Source organism: Dipodomys spectabilis, unplaced genomic scaffold (assembly GCF_019054845.1).
Source record: "Dipodomys spectabilis isolate Male_0828 unplaced genomic scaffold, ASM1905484v1 ptg000207l, whole genome shotgun sequence".
Classification (NCBI taxonomy): domain Eukaryota; kingdom Metazoa; phylum Chordata; class Mammalia; order Rodentia; family Heteromyidae; genus Dipodomys; species Dipodomys spectabilis.
Window position 1 is genome coordinate 9,733,745 of NW_024870884.1, and position 27,666 is coordinate 9,761,410.

A 27,666-nucleotide genomic window follows, 5' to 3' on the forward strand; every position below is an offset into this window, starting at 1 on the left:
TTCTCCTCTTATCAGATTTCTTAAGAATCAAGAGGGATTCCTATCATATGTTCTTTCAATTCAGGAACTATGAAAACTACACTTTTATTTACATCTAAGTTAGTGACATTCATTTTAATTTAGCTCACATTTATGGTGATCAGTAATGCTGTATTATTATCTCCATTCGTGTTGTCCTTATGCTTTTATAATCCCCCCTTTCTAACTTTCTCTTCAAACGGAACTTGATTCTAAAACCTAACGAACGCTACAAAAATCTATTAATTTTGTGCATAAATAATCCCAGTATCTTCTTATGTACCTCCCCTTCACCTTGACAACCTTCTACTGTTTTTCCTCAATGAATGTATTCAAGGAAAAAAACAGGGAGGGGGAGCATGTTTCTTATTTCCCTTTACCTGATACTGCCACCTGACCTGATTCTGCCAAATGAGAGTCCGGAGCAAGTTCTGAACAGAGTGTCGATACCCATGATTTTCGGGAGGCAGCTTCAGCAAATCAAATTGTGAGCAGGAAAAAGGAGAGTTACTCTAATTCCGTATTGTTGTATTAAAAATATTTTTATTTAGTGGATTTATGTTCATTTATTTCTTAACTACAGAACCTGAGAACTGTACTGCTACAAATTAGAAGAATCCAATAAATTAGCAGGATCCAATGTACCTTCAAATTTTCAAATGTAACAGAATGCCATTCTTCTGTAATAGTAAAATTAAACATTGGCCATGCAAAGTTTGGAATAAAAAATAGATGGACATGTACAACTATGCTGAAGTTAATATTTACTATTATTGCTTATGAGTATTAGACACATCCCATATTGATTTGTTCTATTAAGTATTTTGGAAAAATTACTCCAGTTATCAATTTCAAATCGCAAGACCAAATAAAACATTTCAAAACACTATACTCTCATAGAACCCTGTATTTTCTCCTTCATATCATGTATCACTACTGATTATCAGTGTATATATTCACTTAATATTTGTCACCTCTGTTCAATAATAAGCTCAGGCCAACCATGTGTCTTATATTCACAAGCATCCTAATACCTACTATAGTGCTAAACAAGCACTATACATGACATACAATGTTAAAGGTAATTGCATTTGTAGTCTTGAAGACCTAGTGGTTACTAGTCATAAAGTTTGCCAAAACCATCTTGTGAATTTGCTTAGAAATTTAAATTCAGTGATTCTCCTTTGTGAAATATTATAGTGAGGTTTGGAAGCTAAGATAAATGCTAATTTCTTTAGCTATATCTGTATGCAGGTAAGAAAATGTGTTCTGTAGTATTATATTGAAGAAAAATTATCTCTCTTCATGTTAGATTTATTAATACATAACAATAGTGAAAGGAGGTTTGTTTTCTTGGCTTTCAGAATTAAACTTATCCCATTGTTTTCCCATGTTTCATTTTCTCTATAGATAATAAACTAGAAAAAGTTTAATTAGCTGGGAGCAAGTGATCATACCTGTAATCCCAGCTTTGTGGGAGGCTGAGATCAGGAGGCTCAGGGTTTGAGGCCAGCCTGTGCAAAAAGATTCTTGAGACCCTTCCCAACTAATAGCTGGGTGTGCTGGTATGAATAATACATGATAATCATCTCAACTAAAGAAGCTGGATGTAGTGATAATTCAATTATTACCCTAGCCATATTAAGAAGCAAAAAATATGATTGCATTCCAAGGTATGCACCCAGGCAGGAACCCAGATCCAATCTCAAAAATAATCAGTGCAACGAAAACAAAAAAAGAATTGGAGGCATGTCTCGGCAGTAGAGGCACCTGCCTGGCAAGCACAAAGTCCTGACTTCAAAAAAAAAAAACAACAAAACCTAATACCACCAAATAAATAAATAAATAATACTTAATTAAAACACAAGTTTATAAAAAATAATTTTATAAAATCATCAAAAATAAACTATAGTTTTCATATAAAGACTTAAAACTCAAAATGATTAAAAACAATTAGGGGAGTGGAGAAGGGGGAAGCAAGAGAAAATAAGGGAGAGGGTACTCCTGCTCAAAAAGAAACGTACTCATTACCTTACTTATGTAACTGTAACTCCTTTGTACATCACCTTTATAATTAAAAAAAGTGCCTGGCACACAGAACAACAAAAAACATGACTACATTAATCTGTTAAAAGTTGGCAATACTGGAATATGTAATAAGGGACCTTAAAAATACAAAATATGGGAGTTATAGGACAAACAGGGCTACATAGTAAGAACATATCTCCAAAAAAATATTCAAAATGTGGGGAGTAGACAAATAGAAAGTCAAATATGAGCCAGGCGCCGGTGGCTCACACCTGTAATCCTAGCTACTCAGGAGGCTGAGATCTAAAGATCACAGTTCAAAGCCAGCCCGGGCAGGAAAGACCATGAGACTCCTATCTCCAATAAATCACTAGAAAAACCGGAAGTGGCGCTGTGGCTCCAGTGGTAGAGTGCTTGCCTTGAGCTGAAGAGCTGAGGGACAGCGCCCAGGCCCAGAGTTCAAGCCCCACAACCGACAAAAAAAAAAAAAAAAGTCAAATACGTATGCGTTAATATATTCTTTCTTGTTTGTTTTTTCTTGTCTTTATGATCATGTTAAGTTGATACCACTTCAAAGTATCTTGGAATCATTTCAAAGTAGTGTCCTATATTCAAAAGATTAATTTTTTTTATAAACTTAATGATAGCTACAAAATTCTACAATAGACAAACCAAAGCTTTAGGTAAGAATCAAAATGCACTAACAGAGTAAATCTCTTAAATACAAAGAAAAACTATTAGATAATCTAAGAGAAATACAGGAAATAGAATATACTAGAAAACTAGTTATAAAATGGCTATAGTAAGAACTTATCTACTGATAACTACTTTAAATGACAATGGACTAAACTGTCTAACGGCCATAGAGGAACTGAAATGTTTAAATGTAAGACCTAGCTATAAGCTCCTTATTTCACCTCTAAGGACTAAAAGTGAAGGGATGGTGAAAGATAATCAATACAAATAGAATTTTTTAAAAAGGCAGTAGTCATATTTACATCAGATAACACAAACTTTAACTATAAATGGCACATAATACATAAAACTATTTACAGACTTAACGGGAGAGGCAGACTCCAATAGAATAATAGTTAATAACCCACTTTCAGTAATGAACAGGACATTCAGACAGAAACTCACAAAAGTTGGCAGAGCTAAATCAGGCACTCTAAACAGACCTAACAGACACCTACATAACATTCCATCCAGTAGCTAAAGAATACACAATCTTCTCATCAACACATGTAACATTCTCCAGAATATATCATATGATAGCCCAACAAAACAAATACATTTTTAACTGAAATTTTATCAAGTATCTTTTCTAACCACAATGCACTAAAACTAGAAATGAGCAACAAGAAAAATTGGCAACTACATAGATACATGGAAATTAGACAGCTTGGTCTTAATCAATGAATGAATAAAGAATTTTTTTAATTTCTTAAGACAAATGAAAATGGAAATAGAACATACAAAGCCTATGGGGTTACAGCAAAAAGCATGACTAAAAAGAAGATTTGCTGAATACCTCCGCTTAGAGGATTTATCGTTCAGAGGCCAGTCCATTAAAAAAAAAAGTTAGAGAGACTGAATGCCAATCAATGGCTGGGCATGGTGGTGGACACCTTGTTACTCCTGCTACAGATGAAGCAAAATGCCTGAGCACTGTCGCTTGTGCTGATCATCCCCAGCAATTTAGGAGGCACAAATAGGAAGAGCAGTCCCAATTGGCTGAGGCATAATGTGAAATGTTTTGAAAACAATCAATTCAAAAAAAGGAATGATTTTTAGCAATCAATAGCTACATTTAAAAAAATTTTTTAAAATAGGTACTAGTAGCTCACACCTGTAATCCTAGCTACTCAGAAGGCTAAGATCTGAGAAATGTAGTTCAAAGCCAACCAAGGCAGGAAAGTTTGTGAGACTTTTATTTCCTATTAATCACCAAAAAGCTGGAAGTAGAGCTCTGGCTCAAGCAGTAAAGCTCTAAGCCATGAGCAAAAAGAAAGCTTAGGGACAAGTACCCAGGCTAGCACCAGTACTGGCACATACACACACACACATCTCAACATATCCAGCATCTCAAAAGACAAGAAAAATTAAGACAAATCAACAAATTAACTGATGACAAGAAAAGAAATAAGTGAAATATCGAAGAAAAAGCATACATGCAAAAGATCAATAAGATGAATGTTTCTTCAAAACAATAAAACAAAACTGACAAATGGTTAGCCAAACAAAAAGTTACCAAAAAAAAAAACACCCCAAAATTTCAAAACAGACACTACAAGTAACACTATAAAAATATAAAGGTTCCCTTGAGATTATTACAAACAAGTCTACACTAACAAATTTCATAACCTAGAAAACAACGCACAAACTTCTGGTCAAGCTTGAGCCATAAAAAAAATAGAAAACCTTAGCAATTACTAAAAGACTCAGTATTTAAAAGTTACCCACCAGAAGAAAGTACATTTAAAGAAATGATGCCAGTTCTTAAAAACTATATATAAATAACCTGGAACAAAACAGGATGTCTACTTTTACTTCTTTCATTCAACAGAATACTTCTAGAAGGAAATACTACCCAGAGAAATCAGAAAAGGACATTCAAATTACATAGATAGAAAGAAGTAAAATTGTAACTATTTACAAATTACATGACTGTCTGGAGAAATCTCTAAAGACCTCACCAAGAAAACCTATTAAAGATAATGAATAAATTTAGCAAACTGAGAAGATTAAAACAACAACATAAAACCATCAATAGTACATGGGTCACCAATGGCTCTAGCTTCTAATCCTAGCTATTTAGGAGACCGATCTAAGGATCTCTGTTCCAAGTCAACCTGGACAGCAAAATCTTTCAAACTCATATCCCAATTCTCCAGCGAAATGCTGGAAGTGGAGGTGTGGCTCAAGTGGTAGAAAGCCATCTGAAACAATCGATCAGTAGAATAACAGGGAAAATACTTAAGGGCAATGGAATAGGCAAGAATTTTTTGGACCTCAAAAGAGCAAAAAAAAAAAAACATAAATGAAACTGCATCAAACTAAACAGTTTCTGTATGTCACAGGAAACACTAATCAGAATGAAAGGAAAAACTACAAAATGGAAGAAAATACTTATAAGCTAGGCATCTAGTAAGTGTTCATATCTACCATGTTTAAAAAAAAAAACTTAAACAGCTAAAAACTCAATAGAAATAAACGCACAAAAAGCATAAAATAGTGGCTAAAAGCAGAAAGAGCTGGAAGCATGGTTCAAGTGAAAGAGTGCTTGCCTTGCAAACACAAGACCCTGAGTTTAAATCCTAATACTGCAAAAGGAAAAAAAAAATTCACTTTGGCAAATGACAAAGATAATGTAAATGTTTGGTTGCTCCTAATTTTTTTAAAAAGTATACTTAACAGAAAAGTAAAAATATTTTGCATACATATCTTCACATACACATATACAAACCATAAAGATTCTTCTGCTAAAACAAAATCAGAACTCATATCTATAGCAAATATTATATGTTACTTAAAAATTTAAGGTGACTCTCAAGTTTAGTGTGTCAAATACTTTTAAATGACTATGAAACAACAAAAGAACTGAATCTTGGCTGGGAATGTGGTAGAGTGCTTGCCTAGAATGCATGATGCCCAAGGTTCAATTCCTCAGTACCATATAAATAGAAAAGGCCAGAAGTAGCATTGTGGTTCAAGTGGTAGAATGCTAACCTGAGCAAAAGAAGCTCAGGGAGAGCAACCAGGCCCCGAGTTCAAGCTCCACGATCAGCAAGAAAGAAAAAAAAAAAAAAGAAAAGAACTGAATCCTTTTTGCTTTCCCCTCAGTGGTAAGGATCAAACCCAGGGCCTCAGATTATCACAGAAAATATTCAACCACTGAGCCATATCCCTAATCTTCAATATAATTTCCTAAATTAATTTTTTAAATGGCTTAAAATTTGTAATGAAGAAGTTAGCAAACTTGGAAATAAGGTTTACATAGCCCTCCCTTCAGAATTATTAAAGACTATTAATTGTTGATTGTGTCTAGTACTAATGAGTTCATCTATTTTCCCAACTTAATGTATAATGCCAATTCTGGCAAAAAGTTGGCATTGCCAGTTGTTTTTAAAGACAAAATTCTAAGCCAGTGCCAGTGGCTCATGCCTGTATATAATTGTAGCTACTCAGGAGGCTGAGATCTGAGGATCATGGTTCAAAGCCAGACTGGGCAGAAAAGTCCGTGAGAGTCTTTATCTCTAATGAAAGACCAGAAAATCAGAAGTGGTGCTATGGCTCAAAAGCTCTAGCCTTGAACACAAAGAGGCTCAGGGACAGCACCCAGGCCCTGAGTTTAAGCCCTACAACCTACAAAAAAATAAAAAATCTAAGGGCTGGGGAGGTGGCTCAGTGGTAGACCTCTTGCCTTGCATGCATGAGGCCCTGGGTTCAATTCCTCAGCACTACATACGCAAAAAGAAAAAAAAGCCAGAAGTGGCGCTGTGGCTCAAGTGGTAGAATGCTAGCCTTGAGCTGAATTGCTGAGGGACAGCGCCTAGGCCCAGAGTTCAGGCCCCACGACCTGACCCCCCCCCCAAAAAAAAAATCTAGTAACTAGTAAAAAGTTAATTAAAGACAGGTTCCAGGGCTAGGAATGTGGCTTAGTGATAGAATACTTGCCTCACATGCAAGAAGCCCTGCATTCAATTCCTCAGTACTACATACACAGAAAAACTGGAAGTGGCGCTGTGGCTCAAGTGGAGAGTACCGGAGCCTTGAGCAAAAGAAGCTTAGGGAGAGTGGCAGGTCCTAAGTTTAAGCCTAAGGGAAAGGGAAAGGGAAAGGGAAAGGGAAAGGGAAAGGGAAAGGGAGGGGAGGGGAGGGGAGGGGAGGGGAGGGGAGAAGAGGGGAGGGGAGTGGAGGAGAGGGAAAGGGAAAGGGAAAGGGAAAGGGAAAGCCAGGCTCCAGAGGCTTTGTCAAGTAGTCCTACCTATTCAGGAGGCCGAGATCTGAGAATTGAGGTTAAAATCCAGCCAGAAGTAAAGATGTGGCTCAAGTGACAATTTCAGTCTTCAGTGGAAAAAGTCAAGCAAGAGCTCAAGGCCCTGAATTCAAGCCCCAGTTCTAGCATGCATGCAGTGCACATGCGCCTGTGTGCACACATGCGCGCGCGCGCACACACACGCACACACACACACACACACATACACACACAGATTTAATTAATAATTTCTTATTTCCAAGCTAAGCTGTAAAACCCTAATATTGAGAATGAGAAACAGCCTTTTTCTGACACTTATATTCAGTCCCCAATACGAACAAATAGGAGGGAAAAAACTTTAATACCAACTTTTTTTCAAGTTTGCAAAATAACAACTGGTCTCATTTCCACACACTTCAGTGGTAGCAAGCTTGCCTAGCATTCATGAGGCCTTGCACTCAATCTCCAACACTGCCAAAAAGAAAAGAAATATACTAATTTTTATGTTTCCAATAGTTGCTGGAATAATAAGCACTTGCCCACTGTATCCAGCTTTCCTCCATTGAGATGGAGTCTCATTAATTTATCTGTACAAGTTGGCTTTGATCTCAATCCTATCATTCTCAGCCTCCAAAGTAACTAGGATTACAGGTGTGAAACATCTGTGCCCAAAATCTAGCTAGAAATGCGAGTCTATGTTATCACTGAACTATTGAATATTTTGCTGTTTTTTCAAAACAAAAGTAAAAATAAGAAAAAAAAATTCGACGGGTGCAGGTGGCTCAAGCTTGGAATCTTATTCAGAAGCTCAGATCTGAGGATTATAGTTGAAAGCCAGCCCAGGCAGGAAAGTTTGTGAAAAACTCTTATTGCCAATTAACCACCAAAAAGGCCAGTCTAGCTGTGGCTCAAGTGAAAGAGCATTAGCCTTTAGCAAAAAAGCTCAGGGATAGCAGCCAGGCCCTGAATACAAACCCCAGGCCTGGTAAACACACACACAAAAACAGTAACTAGCAAGGCTAGTAAAAAATTTCAGATACAATCTATTATTAATTATATATTACTTAATTTTGAAGTGCTGCTTAGCTTGCTGGTTTTTGTTTTTAACAGTATTGGGGATTGAGCCCAGCCTCAGACTTACTAGGCATAAATTGTACCACTTGAGACACACATTCCCAGACCTTTTTTGTTCTAGATACTTTCAGACAGTTGTTTTCAGATAAGTTCTAATTGTTTTCAGATAGGGTGTTCAGTTATGGCCCAGGGCTAGCCTGAGACCATAATGCTCCCTACATACACCTCACCTCGCGATTTACAGACATGCATCACTATGGTGTGGCTTATTTGCTGAGATGAGGTCCAGACTTTTTTTTTTTGCTGAGATTGGCCTTAAACTCTATCTCCCAAGTAGTTATAAGTACAGGTATAAGTCATCATGCTCAGCATAAAAATGGCTTTTATCAAGAAAGTATTTTGCATCTGAGCACTAGTGTCTCCTGCCTGTAATCTTAGCTACTCAGGAGGCTAAGATTTGAGGATCGTGGTTCAAAGCCAGCCCAGGCAGCCCAGGAAGTAGCGCTGTGACTCAAAATGGTAGAACACTACTAGCCTTGAGCAAAAGGAGTTCAGGGAAAGCATCCAGGCCCTGAGTTCAACCCCATGACCAACCAAGAAAAAAAAAAAAAAGGGGTAATATGCTCAGGTGGAAACCTGGCTCAAGTAGTAGGGTACCTACCTAGCAAGCATGAGGCCCTGAGTTCAAACAGCAGCAGCATAAAAGGAGGGAAGAACAAAGGGACAGCTAGCCTAATTGAATGTATACCTTTCTGATGGATTTATGAAAATGCTTTATGTTTATTACAATTTACAAAGCTGCCTAATATCTATCTATAAATCACCTTTTAAAAGGGGGAGGGAAGGGGGGGAAGGGGGGGGTAGAGCCATGGCTCAGCTGGTAGTGTCAGCCAATGAGCAAAAGCAGCCACAGGTGCTGAGTTTGAGTTTTGATCTTGGACTAAGAAAAAGGAAAGAAAAGGCCTTGCCACTAAAATATGATTTGGTACTGAAAATTATTGTGTCTGTCATAACAAGCCAGAGCTGTAGAATTTTTTAAAACTGAAAAGTTCTAATAGTATAAATACCTTCACATATAGAGACTAAAGTTAATATAAAAATTCAGAGGGGCTGGGAAGGTGGTTCAGTGGTAGAGCGCTTGTCTTGCATGCATGAGGCCCTGGGTTTGATTCCTCAGCACCACATAAGCAGAAAAAGAAAAAAGCCAGAAGTGGCGCTGTGGCTCAAGTGGTAGCGTACTAGCCTTGAGCTGAAGAGCTGAGGGACAGCCCACGTCCAGAGTTCAGGCCTCATGACTGGACCCCCCCCCAAAAAAATTTATATAAAAGTTACCTCCTTACAATTATCTTTCTATTTACTATTCACCTGGTATTACATCTGAAACCATATCATAAATGAATAACAACAAAAAGTCTGAGGTTACTGGGTTCATCTCTATTATCCTAGCTACTCAAGAGGCCAAGATTTGAGGATTGTGGTTCAAAGGCAGCCTAGGCAGAAGAGTCCTCAAGACTTTCTTCAAATAACCAGCCAAAAAAAGAATAAAGAAAGAAAACCAGCAGACTTGAGAAGCTAGGAGAAAGTTCACGGCTCCAAGTTCAAGCCCTGGTACTGGTACAAATAACAACAAAAATAAAAAAATAAAATACAAAGCAGAAGGTCTATGTTAATATTAAGAAAAATTAGAACGTTTCACCATAAATCATGGTGAAATATTGTCTTAGATATCACATAAACCTTTTTCAGCCTAAAAACAAAAACCCTTTAAGTTTTAAACTCAAAATACTACAGCAATTACATGTGAGAGAAAAAGTAGAAAGTAGGTCAAATGTGAGGTCATTACATAATTTTTAGTCAATAACTGTCACTTTCCAAATTGCCACTTTCTAAAAAAAAGAAAAAGAAAAAAATTAAAACAAAATTCAGTGAGAAAAAAATTAATTTACTTAAAATAAATTTCTCCTAAAAATTTACTTAAAATAAATTTCTCCTAAACAGCACCATCATTAAGAGGCATCATAAGCAAGTTGAGAATTCTGTTGTTTTTATCACAGAAGAAAAAATGAGGAAATTCATTTGGGGAGCTGTGTGGAATTTGGTTATAAAATGTTCAATAAGGAAAACATTAAGTATGATATATATAATAAGTATATAATATATAATAAGTATATATAATATGTATAAGTATGATATATATATAGTTCATATTAGAAGTATCTATTCTGAAATATATTAGCTCTAGTACATATCATTCTATCATAGTTCTTAAAACAAAACTTAATGTTAAAAATATGCAAATGAGTTTTTTTAAAAAGGTGCTATTAAAACAAATCTAAAATTAGTATAACACTTTGGCTTCCTTGAGAGTTTTGTCCCAGTAACTAATACTAAGAAGAACAAGAACGTTTTAAGAGGCCAGAATTTGTGTAATTTTTTTTTAAACAAAGTATAACTAAGTTAGGATATTATTTGTGTATCTGAAGAACTAACTAGGCAAGGACTCTACCATTCTCTTTTTATTTAGCAATAGTGGGTTTGAACTCAGGTCCTTTGCATTTGCTAGACAAGCATCTACAACCTGAACCATATTCTCACCCTTTATTTTGTTTTACAGAAAGACTTTATCTTGTCCAGGCAGGATCCTCCTGCCCCTACCTCCCAAGAAGCTGGGATTACATACAAGTGGGTGCTACCACAAACAGCCTTTTCTTTTTTCTTTTTGGCCAGCCTGAACTCTGGGGCCTGGGTGCTGTCCTTCAGCTCTTCAGCTCAAGGCTAGCTAGCACTCTACCACTTGAGTCACAGCACCACTTCAGACTTTTTCTGCTTATGGGGTGCTGAGGAATCGAACCCAGGGCCTCATGCATGCAAGGCAAGCACTCTACCACTGAGCCACCTTCCCGGCCCCAAAGGCAGCCTTTTCTTTAAATCTATTTGTCTACCTAGATCAACCCTACATAAATCTATAAGACTACACTGATGAGATATTAGTTTTAAATTTTGAAGTAATTCTGTAATTCTGAGTCAATGGTTAATATTCATTCCTATTTTAAAAAGTAGGAGTAACTCTATCCTTTGTACACTAACCATGTTTGATCTTCCACACTGAATAAAAACAATAAAGCCTAAAAATCAAGTTAGAGAAAAATGAGTAATATTTAATATTTTAATAGCTGAGATATTCAAGATAGTAAAATTAGTAGCTTAAAAATCAGTCTATACCACAAACAGAAAATTTATAATAAAGCATTTATTTTCTCATTCCTCTTTACAATCAGAAATTCTATTAATTATAGAGAAAAATATAGAGTATACAAAAATAGCCAATCAAATAGCTTAATTCAAGTTAAAAGCAAAAACCTACCTAATAAGTTCAAAGGATTCAAAGAAATAATTAGGTGTCAATGCTTACAAGCTCATAGTAAGAATGATTTAAAAAATTAATTATAAAAGATTAAGGACCTCTTTCCCATCACCTTTGTTACCTGGGTACTCTGATACATTCCTCTGATCCTAGTAGGCCAAGTTGTCCATCAGAATCGAGACCCCAAGCATACACCTGGCCCTTGTCATTAAGCGCTAATGTATGAGCTTCTCCACATGAAACAGCTACGATATTTTGGGCATCCAGGGCAACAACCTGCTCTACAGAACACAAGTCAAGAAGAGAGACATTACATTCTAGTTTTGAACTTCCAGTGAGAATACATTCAAATCTTCATTTGTAGTTTTTAAATTAAGTAAATGCTTACACACAGTAATCACAATCAGTTACATTGAAAAAAATCTACCAAACATGTTCCCTACAAAATTGTCATTGTGGCAGAATACAGATAACTATAAGAAAGCTACTCCAAATACTAAGTGGTCAGAACATCTTGGTTGAAGGTTCAAAGATTATTTCAGAGGTATTCTCCATTCAAAACCAGTATCAATCAAAAAAGACCAGGCTTTAAATAAAACTATTTTAATAACCCGGATGGTTTAACAATGAAATTATAACAAACACATAAATTATCATATACATACTACCATGGAGTGATTTTTTTTTTTTACCAAAGAATTTGAACTGGCAGTTTCTTTGGTCTCAAATTTTCAATCTTTCTGCCTCTAAATCCTGAGAGCTAAGATTATACTCATGCACTACCATAGCTAGTTCAGATTTTTAAAATATAGCATCCATTCTGTATGCTGAATGACAATTATAACTGGCAAGTTCTAATTCCAATGGAATCCTATGTTAGCAACAATTATGTAACCTCTGTATGTTTGAGTTTTAAATAAAAAATTCATTTAAAACCTCTGGCCCTTCCACACTTCAGTAGTCAGACATAACAAATAGTAAGCAAAGTCAAATTATTTCTCTAGTCCTCAGTATCCTTAAGATATACAATGTTTGTCAGTGTTTCACTAGTGTAAGTTTTTCTAAAATTAATTTTTAAGTTAGTAAAAAAATGCTACAAATACGATCTTCAACAAACTAAAATCATCATGTTGAAAGTGATTAAAAATGGATCAATGAAGAGTTATATTTCTAGTTCACATGTGCAAAAGTAGCTATCGAGTAATGAAACAGACTACATCAAAAAAGTTTACATTCCTGGGGCTGGGAAGGTGGCTCAGTGGTAGAGCACTTGCCTTGCATGCATGAGGCCCTGGGTTCGATTCCTCAGCACCACATAACCAAAAAGAAAAAAGCCGGAAGTGGTGCTGTGGCTCAAGTGGTAGAACACTAGCCTTGAGCTGAAGAGCTGAGGGACAGTGCCCAGGCCCAGAGTTCAGGCCCCACGACCGACCCTCCCCCCCCCCCAAAAAAAAGTTTACATTCCTATGTAGAAAGCAATTCAAATTGCATCTGGATTACTTTATGTGGCATTCTGGAATAAGTAGTTATCCAGAGATATCCTCTAGGAATCATCTGCACAACTCTTATAACATGTTAAGTATTATGAGTTTATATCTCTTAAAGTGGATAAATAGTTCACTGAAGTTTATTACACTAACCCCTCATTTTTGTATGTATTTGTATTTTTTCATAAAATTATACTGTACAAATATGCAAAAAAATAGGATATACAACACAGTCCCTCACAAGAAAAAGGACTCAGAAGAATCTTTTGCTTATACAAAGCAGTCTATAAATCTTAATTATGGAAGAAAGAAAAGAAAACATACAAAAGAATCTATTATTACTCAAAGATTTCTGAAATCACTGAAGTCACTGTCTTGCCAGGACAATTGTCAAAGTAAGTAGCAAAAAAAAGACATGACAACAAAAGAAGTAAATTAACACTGGCTGCTTCACCAGTAACGAAGTAGCAAGAGTTCTTAAGATAGTTGAGGGAGCTGGGAAGGTAGCTCAGTGGTAGAGCGCTTGCCTTGCATGCATGATGCCGTGGGTTCAATTCCTCAGCACCACATAAACAGAAAAATCTGGAAGTGGTGCTGTGGCTCAAGTAGTAGAGTGTTAGCTAGCCTTGAACTGAAGAGCTGAGGGATAGTGCATAGGCCCAGAGTTCAGGCCCCACAACCAACCAAAAAATAAAACAAAAAAAAATTCATGGACTGGGAGGTTGGCTCAGTGGCAGAGTGCTTGCCTCTAGTTCTAGCTTTGAGCTAAAGAGCTGAGGGACTGTGCCCAGGCCCAGAGTTCAGTCCCCACAACAACAACAACAAAAAAGATAGTTGACTATACAATCAAAAGCATCAAAATCAAGAAACAAAACTAATCATTTACATCAAACAGTATTATTAGGGGCTGGGAAGGTGGCTCAGTGGTAGAGCACTTGCCTTGCATGCATGAGGCCCTGGGTTCAATTCCTCAGCACCACATAAGAAAAAAGAAAAAAGCCGGAAGTGGTTCTGTGGCTCAAGCGGTAGAGCACTAGCCTTGAGCTGAAGAGCTGAGGGACAGTGCCCAGGCCCAGAGTTCGGGCCCTACGACAGGACCAAAAAAAAAAAAAACAGTATTATTAAATTAATATCACTGCATTCCTTATGTTCTAGGCACTAGACTTACAAAAATGAGTATAACAGGGGCTGGGTAGGTGGCTCAGTGGTAGAGTGCTTGCCTTGCCCAGTCCCAGAGTTCAGGCCCCACAAGGGGGGGGGGGGGGGGGGGGGGGAGTAACAGGGCTTAAGTCTTCAAGAAATTTAACAGTTTTTGGGGAAAGAGATTAACACTAAAATAACAATATGCAGCAAGCGATATTTATTTAAGCCTTGGAACTTATTAGGAACAATTCTGGATGGCAATAACACTTAAGTTCTGACAATAATACTATGATCTAAGCTCAGAAAAAAAGGAAAAGATTCCATGTATCCACTGAAGAAATTCAAATTATTTTATCAAAACAAAATAAAAGCTAAGATTGGTAGAAAAAAAAAAGTTAGCTCTCAAAAAAATAACCTTCCCAAATTTTAAAGAAAAATGGATAAAAGGTATGAACTACACAGAAGAAAAAGAAAAAGAAAACAGTGGTTAATCATACCAAGAAGTTCAACTTCAGTGATAGGAGAAATGTAAGCTCCATAAGAAGGCAATAATGCATTTTGCTATATGGGCTGTCTTTCAAAAAATGCGTTTATCAGCCTGGGGAGGGGGGGAGGTATGTTTATCAGCCTGGGGAGGGGGGGAGGTATGTACCTAGCACATATAAGGAACTGGATTTGATCTCTAGCAGCATAAAAAGGGGAGGAAAATGTTTATCAGAAAATGAGAATATAAGTCATGGAGTGGTGGACAATATTTGTAATAGGCAGAGCTGATAAATTGTTATCTAAAATACTCAAGGAACTCTAGAAGGAAACTTTATGGTAAGAATACAAAACTACCAAGTTAAAAATAGCAAAAAATACCTGAACACATACAGAACCAAAGAACACGTACAGATGGTAAGTAGGTATACAGATGCTCAACTAATATCTCATCTCGTAACTATAAACTAGAACAATCATATAACAAAAGCCACTAAGGACACAAAACGAAAACTCTTACTCTTCGCTGATGGAAAAATAAAAAGTAACTGAAAAACAGTTTGGCAGTTTCTCACAAAACTATGTGATCCAACAATCCAACAGTTGCACTGCTTAATATTTATTGAAAAGAACACTTGTAACTACAAAAAAATGCATGGATGTACATTTATTGCAGCTTTATTTACAACTGCCAAAACAAAGAAGCATAAAAGTATACTATCCTTTCAGTGAGTGGTACTGGTATCCAAGCTAAAAAGAAAGGAGCTATGAAGCCCCTAAAAGACAAAACTGAAATAAACCATCTGAAAAGCTTATATACTGTTTGATTCCAAAAGTATAACATTCTGGAAAAAGTAAAAATATGGAGAATGGAATGGTTTTTTTAAAAAATCTAGGGATGGCTAGATTGGGAAAAGGAAGAAAGAAAGAGCATGCAGAGCACAGACAATTGTTAAGGACACTGAAACCCATTTTCATGATAACTACATGATTAAGTACATGTCACTTACATCTGTCAAAACCTTTAAAATATGTAATACAAAACTGAAGCCTAATGTAAACTATGAAATTTCTACTTTAATTTTGTGGTCATTACCTCAACAAATGCAAACTATGCTACAGAATAGTTCTCAAGTCCCAGGATAATCTGAGAAACAGCCTATCTGAGGGAATGAAATCTGCTTTAAAAAGTTATCACTGTTCTATCAGTATTTATAGATCATAATATTTCATATCTAAGATATGAAAAAGGACATTTGGCCTCAGGAGGCACAAGAATACAAGAAAACAGAAGACCGTCTCAGAATATTTTTTAAAAAGATTTTTTAAAAACAGCTGTGCTGTCCGGGTGGCTCATCCCTATAATCCTAGCTACTCAGGAAGCTGAGATCTGAGGATCATGGTTCAAAGCCAGCTCGGACAGGAACATCCATGAGACTCTTATCTCCAGTTAACCACTAGAAAACCAGAAGTGGTGCTGTGGCTCAAATGGCAGAACGCTAGCCTTTATGTGAAGAGCTCAGGGACAGCATTTAGGCCCAGAGTTCAAGACCCACAACAGACAAAAAAAAATCCAACAACCAGCTATGCTATATTGGCACACACCTCTCCTAACTACTTGGGAATCTAAGGAGTCCCAGAGTCTCAGAGTTTAAGACTCAATCTGGATAATATAGTGAGATCCTCTTTAAAAGCAAAACAAAACAATCACAGTCAGAAAACATAAAGAGTAAAGTGGGGGCAGAGGGGTGCCTGGCTCAAATAGAGCACCAGGCCCAAAGTTCAAACCCCTGCAATCCTCCCAGGACTTGGAGGGCTGAGGCAAAAGGATTTTGAGTTTAACCCAGCCCCTCAACAAATGAAAAAAAAAAACACCAAAAGCATAAAAAAGCTACTTAGTTCCAATCACTTAAGAGGATTCAGCTGCCTTCCCTTGAGTTTTTTTTTTTTTTTTTTTTTTTGGGGGGGGGGGGAATGGGGTGAGGGGGGAACGGTTAGTCATGGAGCTTAAACTCAGAGCCTGGGCACTGTCCCTGTGATTTTTTTCTACAGAGGAGCACAGCTCCACCTCCAGTTTTCTGGTGGCTAATTGCAGATGGGTCTCACAAACTTTCCTGCCCAGGCTGGCTTTGAACCGTGACCCTCAGATGTCAGCCACCTGAGTAGCTAGGATTACAGGTGTGAGTCACCAACATCCAGCTTCCTTGAGTTCCTTTGCTTCCTGGCCCTCCTATCCCTATTGGACCCACCTATTCCCCATTATCTTCAGCAGTATTCCACAGACAATTTCCATGCTAGTAAAGAGATAGCATACTAATGCCATTATCCAGAACTTGCACTCTTGGCTTCCTCCCCTTCACTGATGCAAGTAAGGATGATGATGACCTCTGCTTTCTGATGTCACTGAGAATTTAACAGAGATAAGACAAGAAGACCCTTACTACTGCCCAAGGGATAGGTAAGGATTAATATAAAACTAGAGAAGGCATTTAAGAAGTTTTCCTCACAAGGAGTAGAATTTCCCTTCTATTTCTTATCACAAGTTTAAAAACCTCACACCTTGTAGGTTCTGTTTTCAACATGAACCAGTGTAACTCCATGCAATAAACTAAACAAAGAAAAAGGCCATGCCCTGCCCTCAAAAAGTAGACTAACCTTTTTTTTTTTTTTTGGTCAGTTGTGGGGCCTGGACTCTGGGCCTAGGCGCTGTCCCTCAGTTCTTCAGCTCAAGGCTAGCACTCTACCACTTGAGCCACACCGCCACTTCTGACTTTTTCTGCTTATGTGGTGCTGAGGAATCGAACCCAGGGCCTCATGCATCCAAGGCAAGCACTCTACCATTGAGACACCTTCCCTGCCCCTTTTTATACCTTCTTATAAAACAAAACAATATTCTACACAATGCATAGTGAAAATTGAAGGGCAATAAATCTCATTTATTTTTTGGTATGGTTGAAAATAAGTTGATTCTCATTATTTTTTACTACTTATGTTCTATAGAGTCACCATGAACTTAGCAATGTCAAATCATTGTCCTTAAGGAAAATCAAGGTTAAATTCCTACAAGCCTCTGGTGAAAATGTCAACTGAGCAATAGAGAATCTTGATGTGTCTGTGTTCGTGTATGTGAGTCTATGTGAGTTTAAAACACTTTAATAGGGGCTAAGAAGGTGGCTCAGTGGTAAGAGCGCTTGCCTTGCATGCATGAGGCCCTGGGTTCGATTCCTCAGCACCACATAAGCAAAAAGAAAAAAGCTGGAAGTGGCGCTGTGGCTCGAGTGGTAGAGCGCTAGCCTTGAGCTGAAGAGCTGAGGGACAGCGCCCAGGCCCAGAGTCCAGGCCCTATGACTGACAAAAAAAAAAAAAAGAATACACATAAACATACATAACCATGACACTATTATACATATACATGTTTATGTGTATATAATATGCATATACACATATATACAATGGTATATATATATATATATATATATACATATATTCACAAACATTACAAAGTTATAGTAATCAAAACAGTATGTTATAGGCATACAAACAGACTAACAGAATAGACCATAAATAACTCCAAACATACAGGGAAAATTATTTTTCAACAAGGGCATCAAAAGTAGACAATGGGGGAAGAGATACTATGCTAGAAAAACTTGGTTTCCAGATACAGAAGAATGAAACTGGAGGATCTGATGGTTACTCTGATGTAAAGCACTGGCAAATGAGCAAAGCATCACATACCAAGTTTGAGTCCTGGTTTCAGACAAAAAAAAAAAAAAGAAGGAAATAAAAGAAAGAAATTGTAGCCTTATATACAAAATCAAGTCAAAATGGATAAAGAACGCTCTGTTGACACTGGACTGACAGATCATTTATCACAAAAAAAAACTCATGCTATAAAAAACAAACAATGCAGCCATAAAATTTAGGTAAACAATCACATGAACAACCTATGGCCTGGGATGAAAACTATCTCACAAGAGGTTAATAAATTCATAAAGAGCCCTTACAAATCAGGGCCAAAGTATAACCTGAATTAAAAATGAGCAAAGTCAGGCACCAGTGGCTCATACCTGTAATCCTAGCTATTCAGGCAGCTAAGATCTGAGGATTTCAGTTTAAAGACAGCAGGAAAGTTCATGACTCATCTCCAATTAACCACCAAAAAACACAAAGTAGAGCCGTGGCTCGAGGTGTAGAGTATAGCCTTGCATGAAGAAAAAGCTAAGGAACAGCACACAATACTGGCACACAAGCACACATGCCCACACACAAATGGCAAAGTATCTAAACATTTTTCCAAAGACAGAAAAATTGCCAACAAGATATATGAAAATCTGCAGTCTAAGAATCGTAAGTGAAATGCAAATTAAAATCATTCCCTTATATACTTCACGTCCATAAGGATATTACCAAAAAGAGATAAATGCCAATGTTAAATGTGGAAAATACGGGTCCTATACATTGCTGGTAGGCATATATATTCCAGACATTATGGAAAATAACAAAGGTTCCTATAGAAATTTTTTTTTTTTTTTGGGTCCGGTCGTGGGGCCTGAACTCTGGGCCTGGACACTGTCCCTCAGCTCTTCAGCTCAAGGCTAGCGCTCTACCACTTGAGCCACAGCACCACTTCCGGCTTTTTTCTTTTTGCTTATGTGGTGCTAAGGAATTGAACCCAGGGCCTCAGGCATGCAAGGCAAGCGCTCTACCACTGAGCCACCTTCCCAGCCCCTATAGAAATTTTTTAAAATGTAACTATTTCATACTCAGAAATCCCTTTTCTGAGTATACACCCAAAGAATATGAAATCTCCTAGAAAGGTAACTCCAGTCCAGTGTTCACTGCAACATTATTTACAATGGTCATGACATGGAAACAACCTAAACGGCCTCTGACAAGTGGATAAAAAAAATGTGATGTGTGTACAGCAGACCCAAGTAAATCGTTCTAAAGAGACCAATGCTGCTGGGCACCCATGGCTCATGCCTGTAATCCTAGCTACTCAGGAGGCTGAGATCTGAGGATCACAGTTCAAAGCCAGCAAGGGCAAGAAAGTCTGAGACTCTTATCTCCAATTAACTACCAGAAAACCAGAAGTGGCACTGTGACTCAAGTGGTAGAGCACTCACTTTGAGCTAAAGAGCTGAGGAACAGCATTCAGGCCCAGAGTTCAAGCCCCATGACCAACAACAACAAAAAACCAATGTTGAAGAAAAAAAACATGAATCCTGCTGGTAGTTGGTGGCTCATGCCAGTAATCCTACATACACGGGAGGCTAAGCACTGAGGATCAAAGTTCAAAGTCAACACAGGCAAAAAGTCCGTTAGACTCTTACCACAATAAACCACCAGAAAGCCAAAAGTAGAGCTATGACTCAAAGTAGTTAAAGCAGTAGCCTTGAGCAAAAAAGCTCAAAGACAGGATAGCACCAAACACACATACATGTGTGCACACACACACAACCTACCACACCACAATGCTCAGGATACAGGAATTCAGAACTGTACTGAAAATGCTTAATTCAATTTTCCTATAAGGCCAATACTTCTGCTAGAAACAAGCTGCCTTTCAATAAAGCTAAAGTTCTGATTTTATCATTTCAACTAAATACATTAAGTTTTTTGGGGGAGTTAGGGGATTGGTCATGGGGGAACTCTGGGCATGGGAACTGTCCCTGAGCCCTTCAGCTCAAGGCTAGTGCTCTACTACTTGAGTCATAGCTCCACTTCCAGTTTTCTGGTTGTTAAATGGAGTCTCACCTACTTTCCTGCCCCAATGCCTCTGAACAGTGAACCTCAGATCTCAGCCTCCTGAGTAGCTAGGGTTACAGGTGTGAGCCACCAGTGCCCAGCTTACCTTGCTTTTTGAGCACCATTTGCTTTTGGGGAAGAATACAAATAAGTATAGTAGAACCCCATTTGTGTGTGTGTGTGTGTGTGTGTGTGTGTGTGTGTGTGTGTGTGTGTGTGTGTGTGTGTAGTAGAACCCCATTTGTGTGTGTGTGTGTGTGTGTGTGTGTGTGTGTAGCCCATTCTTACGTGTGTGTGCACGAGCACCAATACCAGAGCTCGAATTCAAGCCCTGGGAGCTTCCCTTAGTTTTTTTGTTCTACCACTTGAGCCACAACTCCACTTCTCTTTTTTTTTGTCAGTCCTGGGGCTCAAACTCAGGGCCTGGGTGCTGTTCTTGAGCTTCTTTTTGCTCAAGGCTTGAGCCAAAGTGCCACTTCCAGCTTTTTCTGAGTAGTTTATTGGAGATAAGCGTCACAAGGACTTTCCTGTCAGAGCTAACTTTGAACCATGATCCTCAGATCTCAGTTTCCTGAGAAGCTAGGATTACAGGTGTGAGCCACCAGTACCCAGTTATTTCTGGCACAGTACTAACACACACACACACACACACACACACACGCGCGCGCGCGCACACACACCAACTACATAGCATTACATTCATTACATTGCTAGGTGGATCTTATTTTGAAGGTTTCTCAACCAAAAGAGATATTAACATTGTTTTTTGTATCTTTCCAAAGTAACATGTTACAAATTCAAATAACATTGTACAAATTCAAATAGTTTTATTAATTTCCTGAACATAAACTTTTTAGATAAGATGGTATTGTATTTGTAATTCTGCTATATAGTAGTAACTTTCCCATTTTTTTCTTATATAGAAACAACATACAAATACTTATTTACTATCAAAAGTTTCATTAATTGGTGTGAAAAAAAGGTACCATTGTGTACTATTTTGCATTTCTCTATGAATGAGGGTGAGCAATATTCACTTAAGAACTGCTTTTCTTTTTACTTTTCTGTGACCTACCTGTTTCACATACTATGTTATTTTGCTATTATATTTTATATTTTGTTATTTTGCTATTATATTGCTATTTTTTCAATTTCAAGAGTGTTTTACATGTGGGAGATTAGCACTTGTTAATATGAATCAGAAATGCTTTTCTATTTGTCTTTTCAACTTAGTGACATGCCTAGCATAATGTTTTGTACTTTTATAAGTAAAATTTTCTTCTGTTTGTTGTCAATTTTAATCAGAAAGGCTTTCCTGACTCCAAAATAATAATTTCAAATTGTCCATGATTTCTTCTAGTACTTTGATTAGTCTTTACATTTAAATACTTGAGTCACAGAAATTTATCCAAATAAATTCCACACATGGCATGAGGTATTAATCCAACACTTTTATTCTCTAGATGACTTCCAGTTATTCTAGGACCATTTACTAAATTGTCTCCACCTAAATCTTTTCCCTAGTATTCAAGAAGATGTAACTCTATGTCTTGGTTTTGACATTACATCTTATGGTTTAATGTGTCTATTTCTGAGGTAGTATTAAGGTTTTATAATTAAATGTTAACATCACATAATAGCCAAGTTTTGTAAACAGTTCAGATAGTCCACAATAGAGATGAGTGGATCAAAAAACTGTGGCACCTATACACAATGGAATTTTACACAGCCATTAGAAAGAATATTGTCATTTGCAGACAATGGATGGACCTAGGACAAATCCTGTTAAATGAGGTAAGCCAAGCTCAAGCTCAGAGAGACAAATGGCACATGCGGAAGCTAGATCTAAAATACATGATAAATTACACAGTACTCTAGGCATTCAGTCATAGTGAGACCAAAGGAGGATACTCCTAGGAGAGGAACAAAGTAGTGTAATATACCTCTATGTCTCTAATCATATAACAAAATGAACTCCAAGAAATGGAAACGAGATTTTTTTTTTCTTTTTCCTTTACATCTTTATAGAGAGGTAAAAGAGCACAAAAATGGAGGGACACAGAATAAACAAATACAGCAGTAGTACTCAGTAGAAACTATGTTGAAAATAAACTATACAACTTGTGGGTGGGGATGTAGATGGGAAAAACTGGGAGAGAACAAAGGGTGACAGTCAATAAGAAATGTACTTACTACTTGACTTATGAAACAGTAGCCCCTCCATATACCACCTTTATAACAAAATTAAAAAATAAAATGTTAATATAAAGCTTAATGAGAAAGGCTTTCCTGATTTTTATCTAGTTTCCTTCTTCCCTCCCCCCACAAAAAAAGGTTTCACTATCCCCTCAATAATGCATTCTTCATACAAGTCTTACATTTTTCCCCCCTTGTAAATCTAACCATATTTTACTCTGGTAAATTAAAACATGAAAGATTCATTGGGGCTGGAAAATTTAGGGCTTTTTTTTTTTTAGTCGGTCTCAGGGCTTGAACTTTGGGCTTGGGCCCTGTCCCTCAGCTCTTCAGCCCAAGGCGAGCACTCTACCACTTGAGCCACAGTGCCACTTCCAATTTAGGGCTTCTAAGAAGATAATTCTAAAAATTTCCCCGTTTGGTAAATCAGCTGCAGACTAGAGACTGAGCAGATTCTGTGCTGGGAAGGCTTTTAAACTGGCCGTCTTGCAATTCACTCCTATAGAGAAAGGAAGGTTCTGGAACAAACGGTTTACTGTCTGGCTATCTGCAAGGGAAGAGCTTTCTGCTTTCATCAGGGACGGGTAAGGTCCATGCTAGGAGGTCCAAGTCATCCCAAGAGCCAGGCTGCATCTGTACCCAACCGCACTGTCTCCATCTCCAAACCTTCCAGCGTTGGGCTTGAACGATAGCCAACCAGAAGACCTACGGTACTGAGTTTCTGCTTCCCTGATTCCTAGCGAGGTTGAAGAAGGGTGCACTTTAAAGGAGATCTTATTACTTTTCCCAGACCTTTAGGCTCAAAATAAACAGATACACAGTAGTTTGTGTTTGGAATTGAATTGTCAATGATATAGCTGAAATTTCCACTGATGTTTCCATTTATTTGGGGTGTGTGCATCTTCACCATTTCTTCGTAGTGTTCCTTGATGACAAGTGGTTAAGTGATGGGAAATATCTCTTCCATAAATCTTGAAAATGACAGGTAGAAATGTCACTGTCACATTAATGTGATCTGTAAAGCCCACAATGCCAAACTCAGGTGGCTCAAAGACAAGTTGGTGGCCAAGAAACTGCCCACACAAAGCAGCAACTGTTGTGTTCCCGCGGAACCCCTCCAATAAAGGGACGTAGGTCTCGGGCATCTCTTCCCACAAATCTGTGACATCGCAAAATGAGGATGTGATATTTGTAGTTCCCAATGGCCTTCACATCTTCTAGTTTACACATGACTATGTATAGTGAGTAGGTACAACGTAAGTGTTTTTTAATTCCCATGATGAAATGAGTTTCGTACTGTCATTTTCAAAATGCAAGATACCTCACCAAACATTAGGCTCATGTACTCGATGAGTCACCAGTGAGCGGACGGCTGGGGCCCTGTAGTTCAAAAGCATCTTTACTAGGTTTTTAAGTTCTTTTTTTACTTTTCCATCGGCAGACCGGACTTCAGCGGGCAGCGCTGGCAGGCGGGATGTGCACGCGCCACGCGCCCCGCCCCACCCGCCGTGGACCCAGCGCGGGCACCGGGCAGGGCACCGGGCAGGGCTGGCGCGGGGAGGGCAGTGGGCTGCGCGGCCGGGGCCCGACCCGGTGGACGGGGCCTGGGCACTTTCTTTTTTCTTGTGGGGCCTGAACTCAGGGGCTGGACACTCGCTGAGTTCTTTTGCTCGAGGCTAGCATTCTAACATTTTGAGCCACAGCTCCACTTCGAGTTTTTGAGTCGTCAATAGGAAATAAAGAGTCTCACGGGGACTTTTCTTCCCAGGCTGGCTTTGAACTGCGATCCTCAGAGCTCAGCCTTCTGAGTAGCAGCTAGGATTACAGGTGTGAGCCACCAGCATCTGGAGCACATTTCTTATTTAATGTATCTTAAAAGCTATTTATCTTTTTTGTCGGTCGTGGGGCTTGAACACTGAGCCTGGGCACTGTCCTCAGCTCTTCAGCTCAAGGCTAGCGCTCTACCACTTGAGCCACAGCACCACTTCCGGCTTTTTCCGCTTCTGTGGTGCTGAGGAATTGAACCCAGGGCTTGCAAGACAAGCACTCTACCCCTGAGCCACCTTCTTAGCCCCATTAAAAGCTATTTTATCTTTTTCTTGCTATATTTTTCTTGCTATAAATTATCTTTTTCTTGTTGTTATAAATTGTATCTTTCATTGTTCCAATTGCTTCTTATTTCCATTGTGTTAATTCTGATTCTGAGCAAGTTATTTAATCTCTTATAGTCTTATTTTCCTCACCTACAGAACTGAGCAAGGTAATTGTATGACTTTTTGAATAATGCAAAGAATATAGCACCATGTCGGCATAGTTATTAGTTTTAAATATCAGCATTACAATTTGTAAATATTTCATTAAGTTTATCTTCCATAATATGATTTATATTTTCTCACTATAAATTTCCATACCATTTTCTAAATAAACATTTTCCTTTTTATTCCAAATTGTAGACTCACTCAACTCCTCAACTGAGTGTACAATAAACCCATAGTTAGTTAGTTAACACAAACCAGTCAACCTTTTACCTAATTACTCCTCAAGACTTGTAGATTTATTACTGCTGACAGTCTAGAAATGAAATCTATAGCTTAGAAATTCTTGATCAGTTAGCATGTATGTGCTTTTTTTAAAGATGGTATGTAGCTCAATTCCAATCACATAAAACATTAACTTACCAATTATAGAGAGAAAATGCTTTCTTTATCAGGAAAGGGGGGCAATACTGAGGGGGTTTGCCATTAGGGTTTTGCACTTGCTAGGCAGATGCTATGCCAACTGATCTACACTTACAACTTTTTTTTATACAGTCTAGAAAACTTATTGCCTAAGCTGGCCCAGAATCATGAGCCTCTGAATCTCTACCTCCTAAATAACTAGGATTACAGGTGTGAGCCACCAGCATCCAGTGAAGATAAAAACAAAAAAACTTTTTGAACTCAGGACCTGGACACTGTTCGTAGCTTTTCCCCTCAAGGCTGGCACTCTATTATCTGAGCCACAGCTCCAATTGAGCTTTTTGGTGATTAGAAATTGGCCTTGAATTGTGATCCTCAGATCTCAGGCTCACAAGTAGCTAGGATTATAAGCATGAGCTACTGGCACCTGGGGAAAATTCTTTGAAGAAGCCACCACTGTTCTGAGTAAGCATTTACTGAGTTTTGTTTTCTTTGTAAGTTAAAGCTGAAGGCATAACTCAAGTGGTAGAGCCCCTGCAATGCAAGTGCACATGTCCAAGTTCAAATCACAGTACCAAGGAAGGGGTAACAATGCTCAATAGGAAATGTACCCATTACCTTACTCGTGTAACTGTAACCCCTCTGTACAGTATCTTTTCAACATTTTATTTATTTTTTTTTTGTCGGACATGGGGCTTGAACTCTGGGCTTGGGTGCTGTCCCTGTTCTCTTCAGTTCAAGGCAAGAACTCTACCACTTGAGCCTCAGCAGCACTTCCTGTTTTCTAGTGGTTTATCGGAGATAAGAGTCTTAGTGAGTTTCCGGCCAGGAATGGCTTTTAAACGAGATCCTCAGACTTCAGCCTCCTGAGTAGCTTGGATTACAGGGGTGAACCACCAGCACCTGGCCTTCAAACCCACAGTACCATCATAAAGTTTTATGAAACACTAAATCAATGAATCTCAGAGACAGATGAATATACCTACATTCACAACACAACTAATTCAAGTTCTAATATTAACCACCAAATCAACCTTACTATGGACTTGTGATATTAGCAGAATGGCAGTTAAGACAGCAGAGGGATATATAATTTGATGTATAACAGAGAAATGAGAAAAAACTAAGTGTTATGATAGTGAGTTTTGTTGAACTATTCTTGGTCTGGGGGTGCATCTCAGCATCAAAGTACCTATTTAGCATGCTTATGGCCCTGGGTTTGATCCCCAAACTCACAAAAATGTATTATACATATACATGTAATATTATATGTATACTATATATAATTAAATTTTGAAATGAATATTCTTTTACCACACAAGATTATAGAATACAAAAGTGGCATAACAATATCATAGTAAAATGCTGGTTTACTTCAATATGCCACCAAATAGAATGGCAAGGAAAAACAATTTGTGCATTAGAATTTGATCTGTTTCAAACAGAAGACATTATTGTAAATAATACTAAATATAAGCACAATTTAGGGGATAAGGCCAAGAGACTGGTTGGCTTAAACTTTCAGATTTAATTTATAGCTGTTCACCAGTCATCTATGGTTTTGACAAGTTACTTACCAACTTGTGCCGCCATTTCTCCGAAAATTTATCCCCTAAGATGAGGATAATTCTTGCAAACTGTGTCACAAGGATTTTGAAAGGAACCATGAGTTATTGTGTAATGCTCTGGAAATTCCTCAGGTGTACGGTCCTACACAAAGTAAAGTATTATTATACATCTAACAGTAGCACCTACGTTGATTTTCTTTTCCCCTACATTCCACATTGTGATTCTTGGGTACTAGAGGTCTAACTCTGGTAATTAATTACTTTTCTTCAAGTCTTCACATCATCCATGTATTTCTATTCCTTAGAAAATATTGTGAAAAGCAGGAGTTATAAAACAATAAGCTTCTCTGGCCTTATATGTTTTGGATATAAGACACACAGAAAAATTTAGTATTTTTAAATCTGCTCTTCAGTGAATAATTTTATTTCATGTATTTATGTATTTATTTTCCTATGCTACTTTTTAAATTTTCAACTACATTTAAAGGAGCAGTTCATTCGCAGACTTGTTTTATGAACAGAGAGAACGGGTCAGAAGATGAAGCAAGAAAGACAAGCAATGCCCTTTTAATTCTAATTTCTGATATGTGATCAAAATGACTAATAGTAGAAATTATTTTGAGATGTAAGAAACATCAAATCAATGTTCATCTTCTAACTTCTATGAAAGTGCTGCAAATAAACTTTTTTTTTACTAATTGCTACTCTTCAACAATACATGCAAACACATATACAGTACATATATATATGAACACATACACATACGTACATAATTTTTAAGTTTTTAGTCTTACGCTGTTCTCAAAATGCATTTTGAGTTTATGTGCAAGGTAAGGGGGATATGAAACATAGTATCTTAACTATAACTGCAGCTATAAAATAGCACTTTTGTAAAATT

The 27,666-nt window shown here is 37.7% G+C and overlaps 1 protein-coding gene across 5 annotated transcripts in view; it reads right to left on the reverse strand.

Annotated features, from left to right (window-relative positions):
• Positions 1-27,666, reverse strand: part of Herc4 (HECT and RLD domain containing E3 ubiquitin protein ligase 4) — a 102,060-nt gene that overhangs the window by 65,906 nt on the left and 8,488 nt on the right. For 2 of the 5 annotated variants that reach the window (XM_042696326.1, XM_042696327.1), the window contains exons 4-5: positions 11,584-11,743; positions 417-488 (exon numbers count right to left, since the gene is read on the reverse strand). In XM_042696326.1, coding sequence (XP_042552260.1) covers positions 417-488; positions 11,584-11,743 — 232 coding nt within the window. Of the gene's footprint in view, positions 1-416; positions 489-11,583; positions 11,744-26,777; positions 26,877-27,666 lie in introns of those variants that run through there. The other 3 variants (XM_042696328.1, XM_042696329.1, XM_042696330.1) reach the window with 2 other exon arrangements.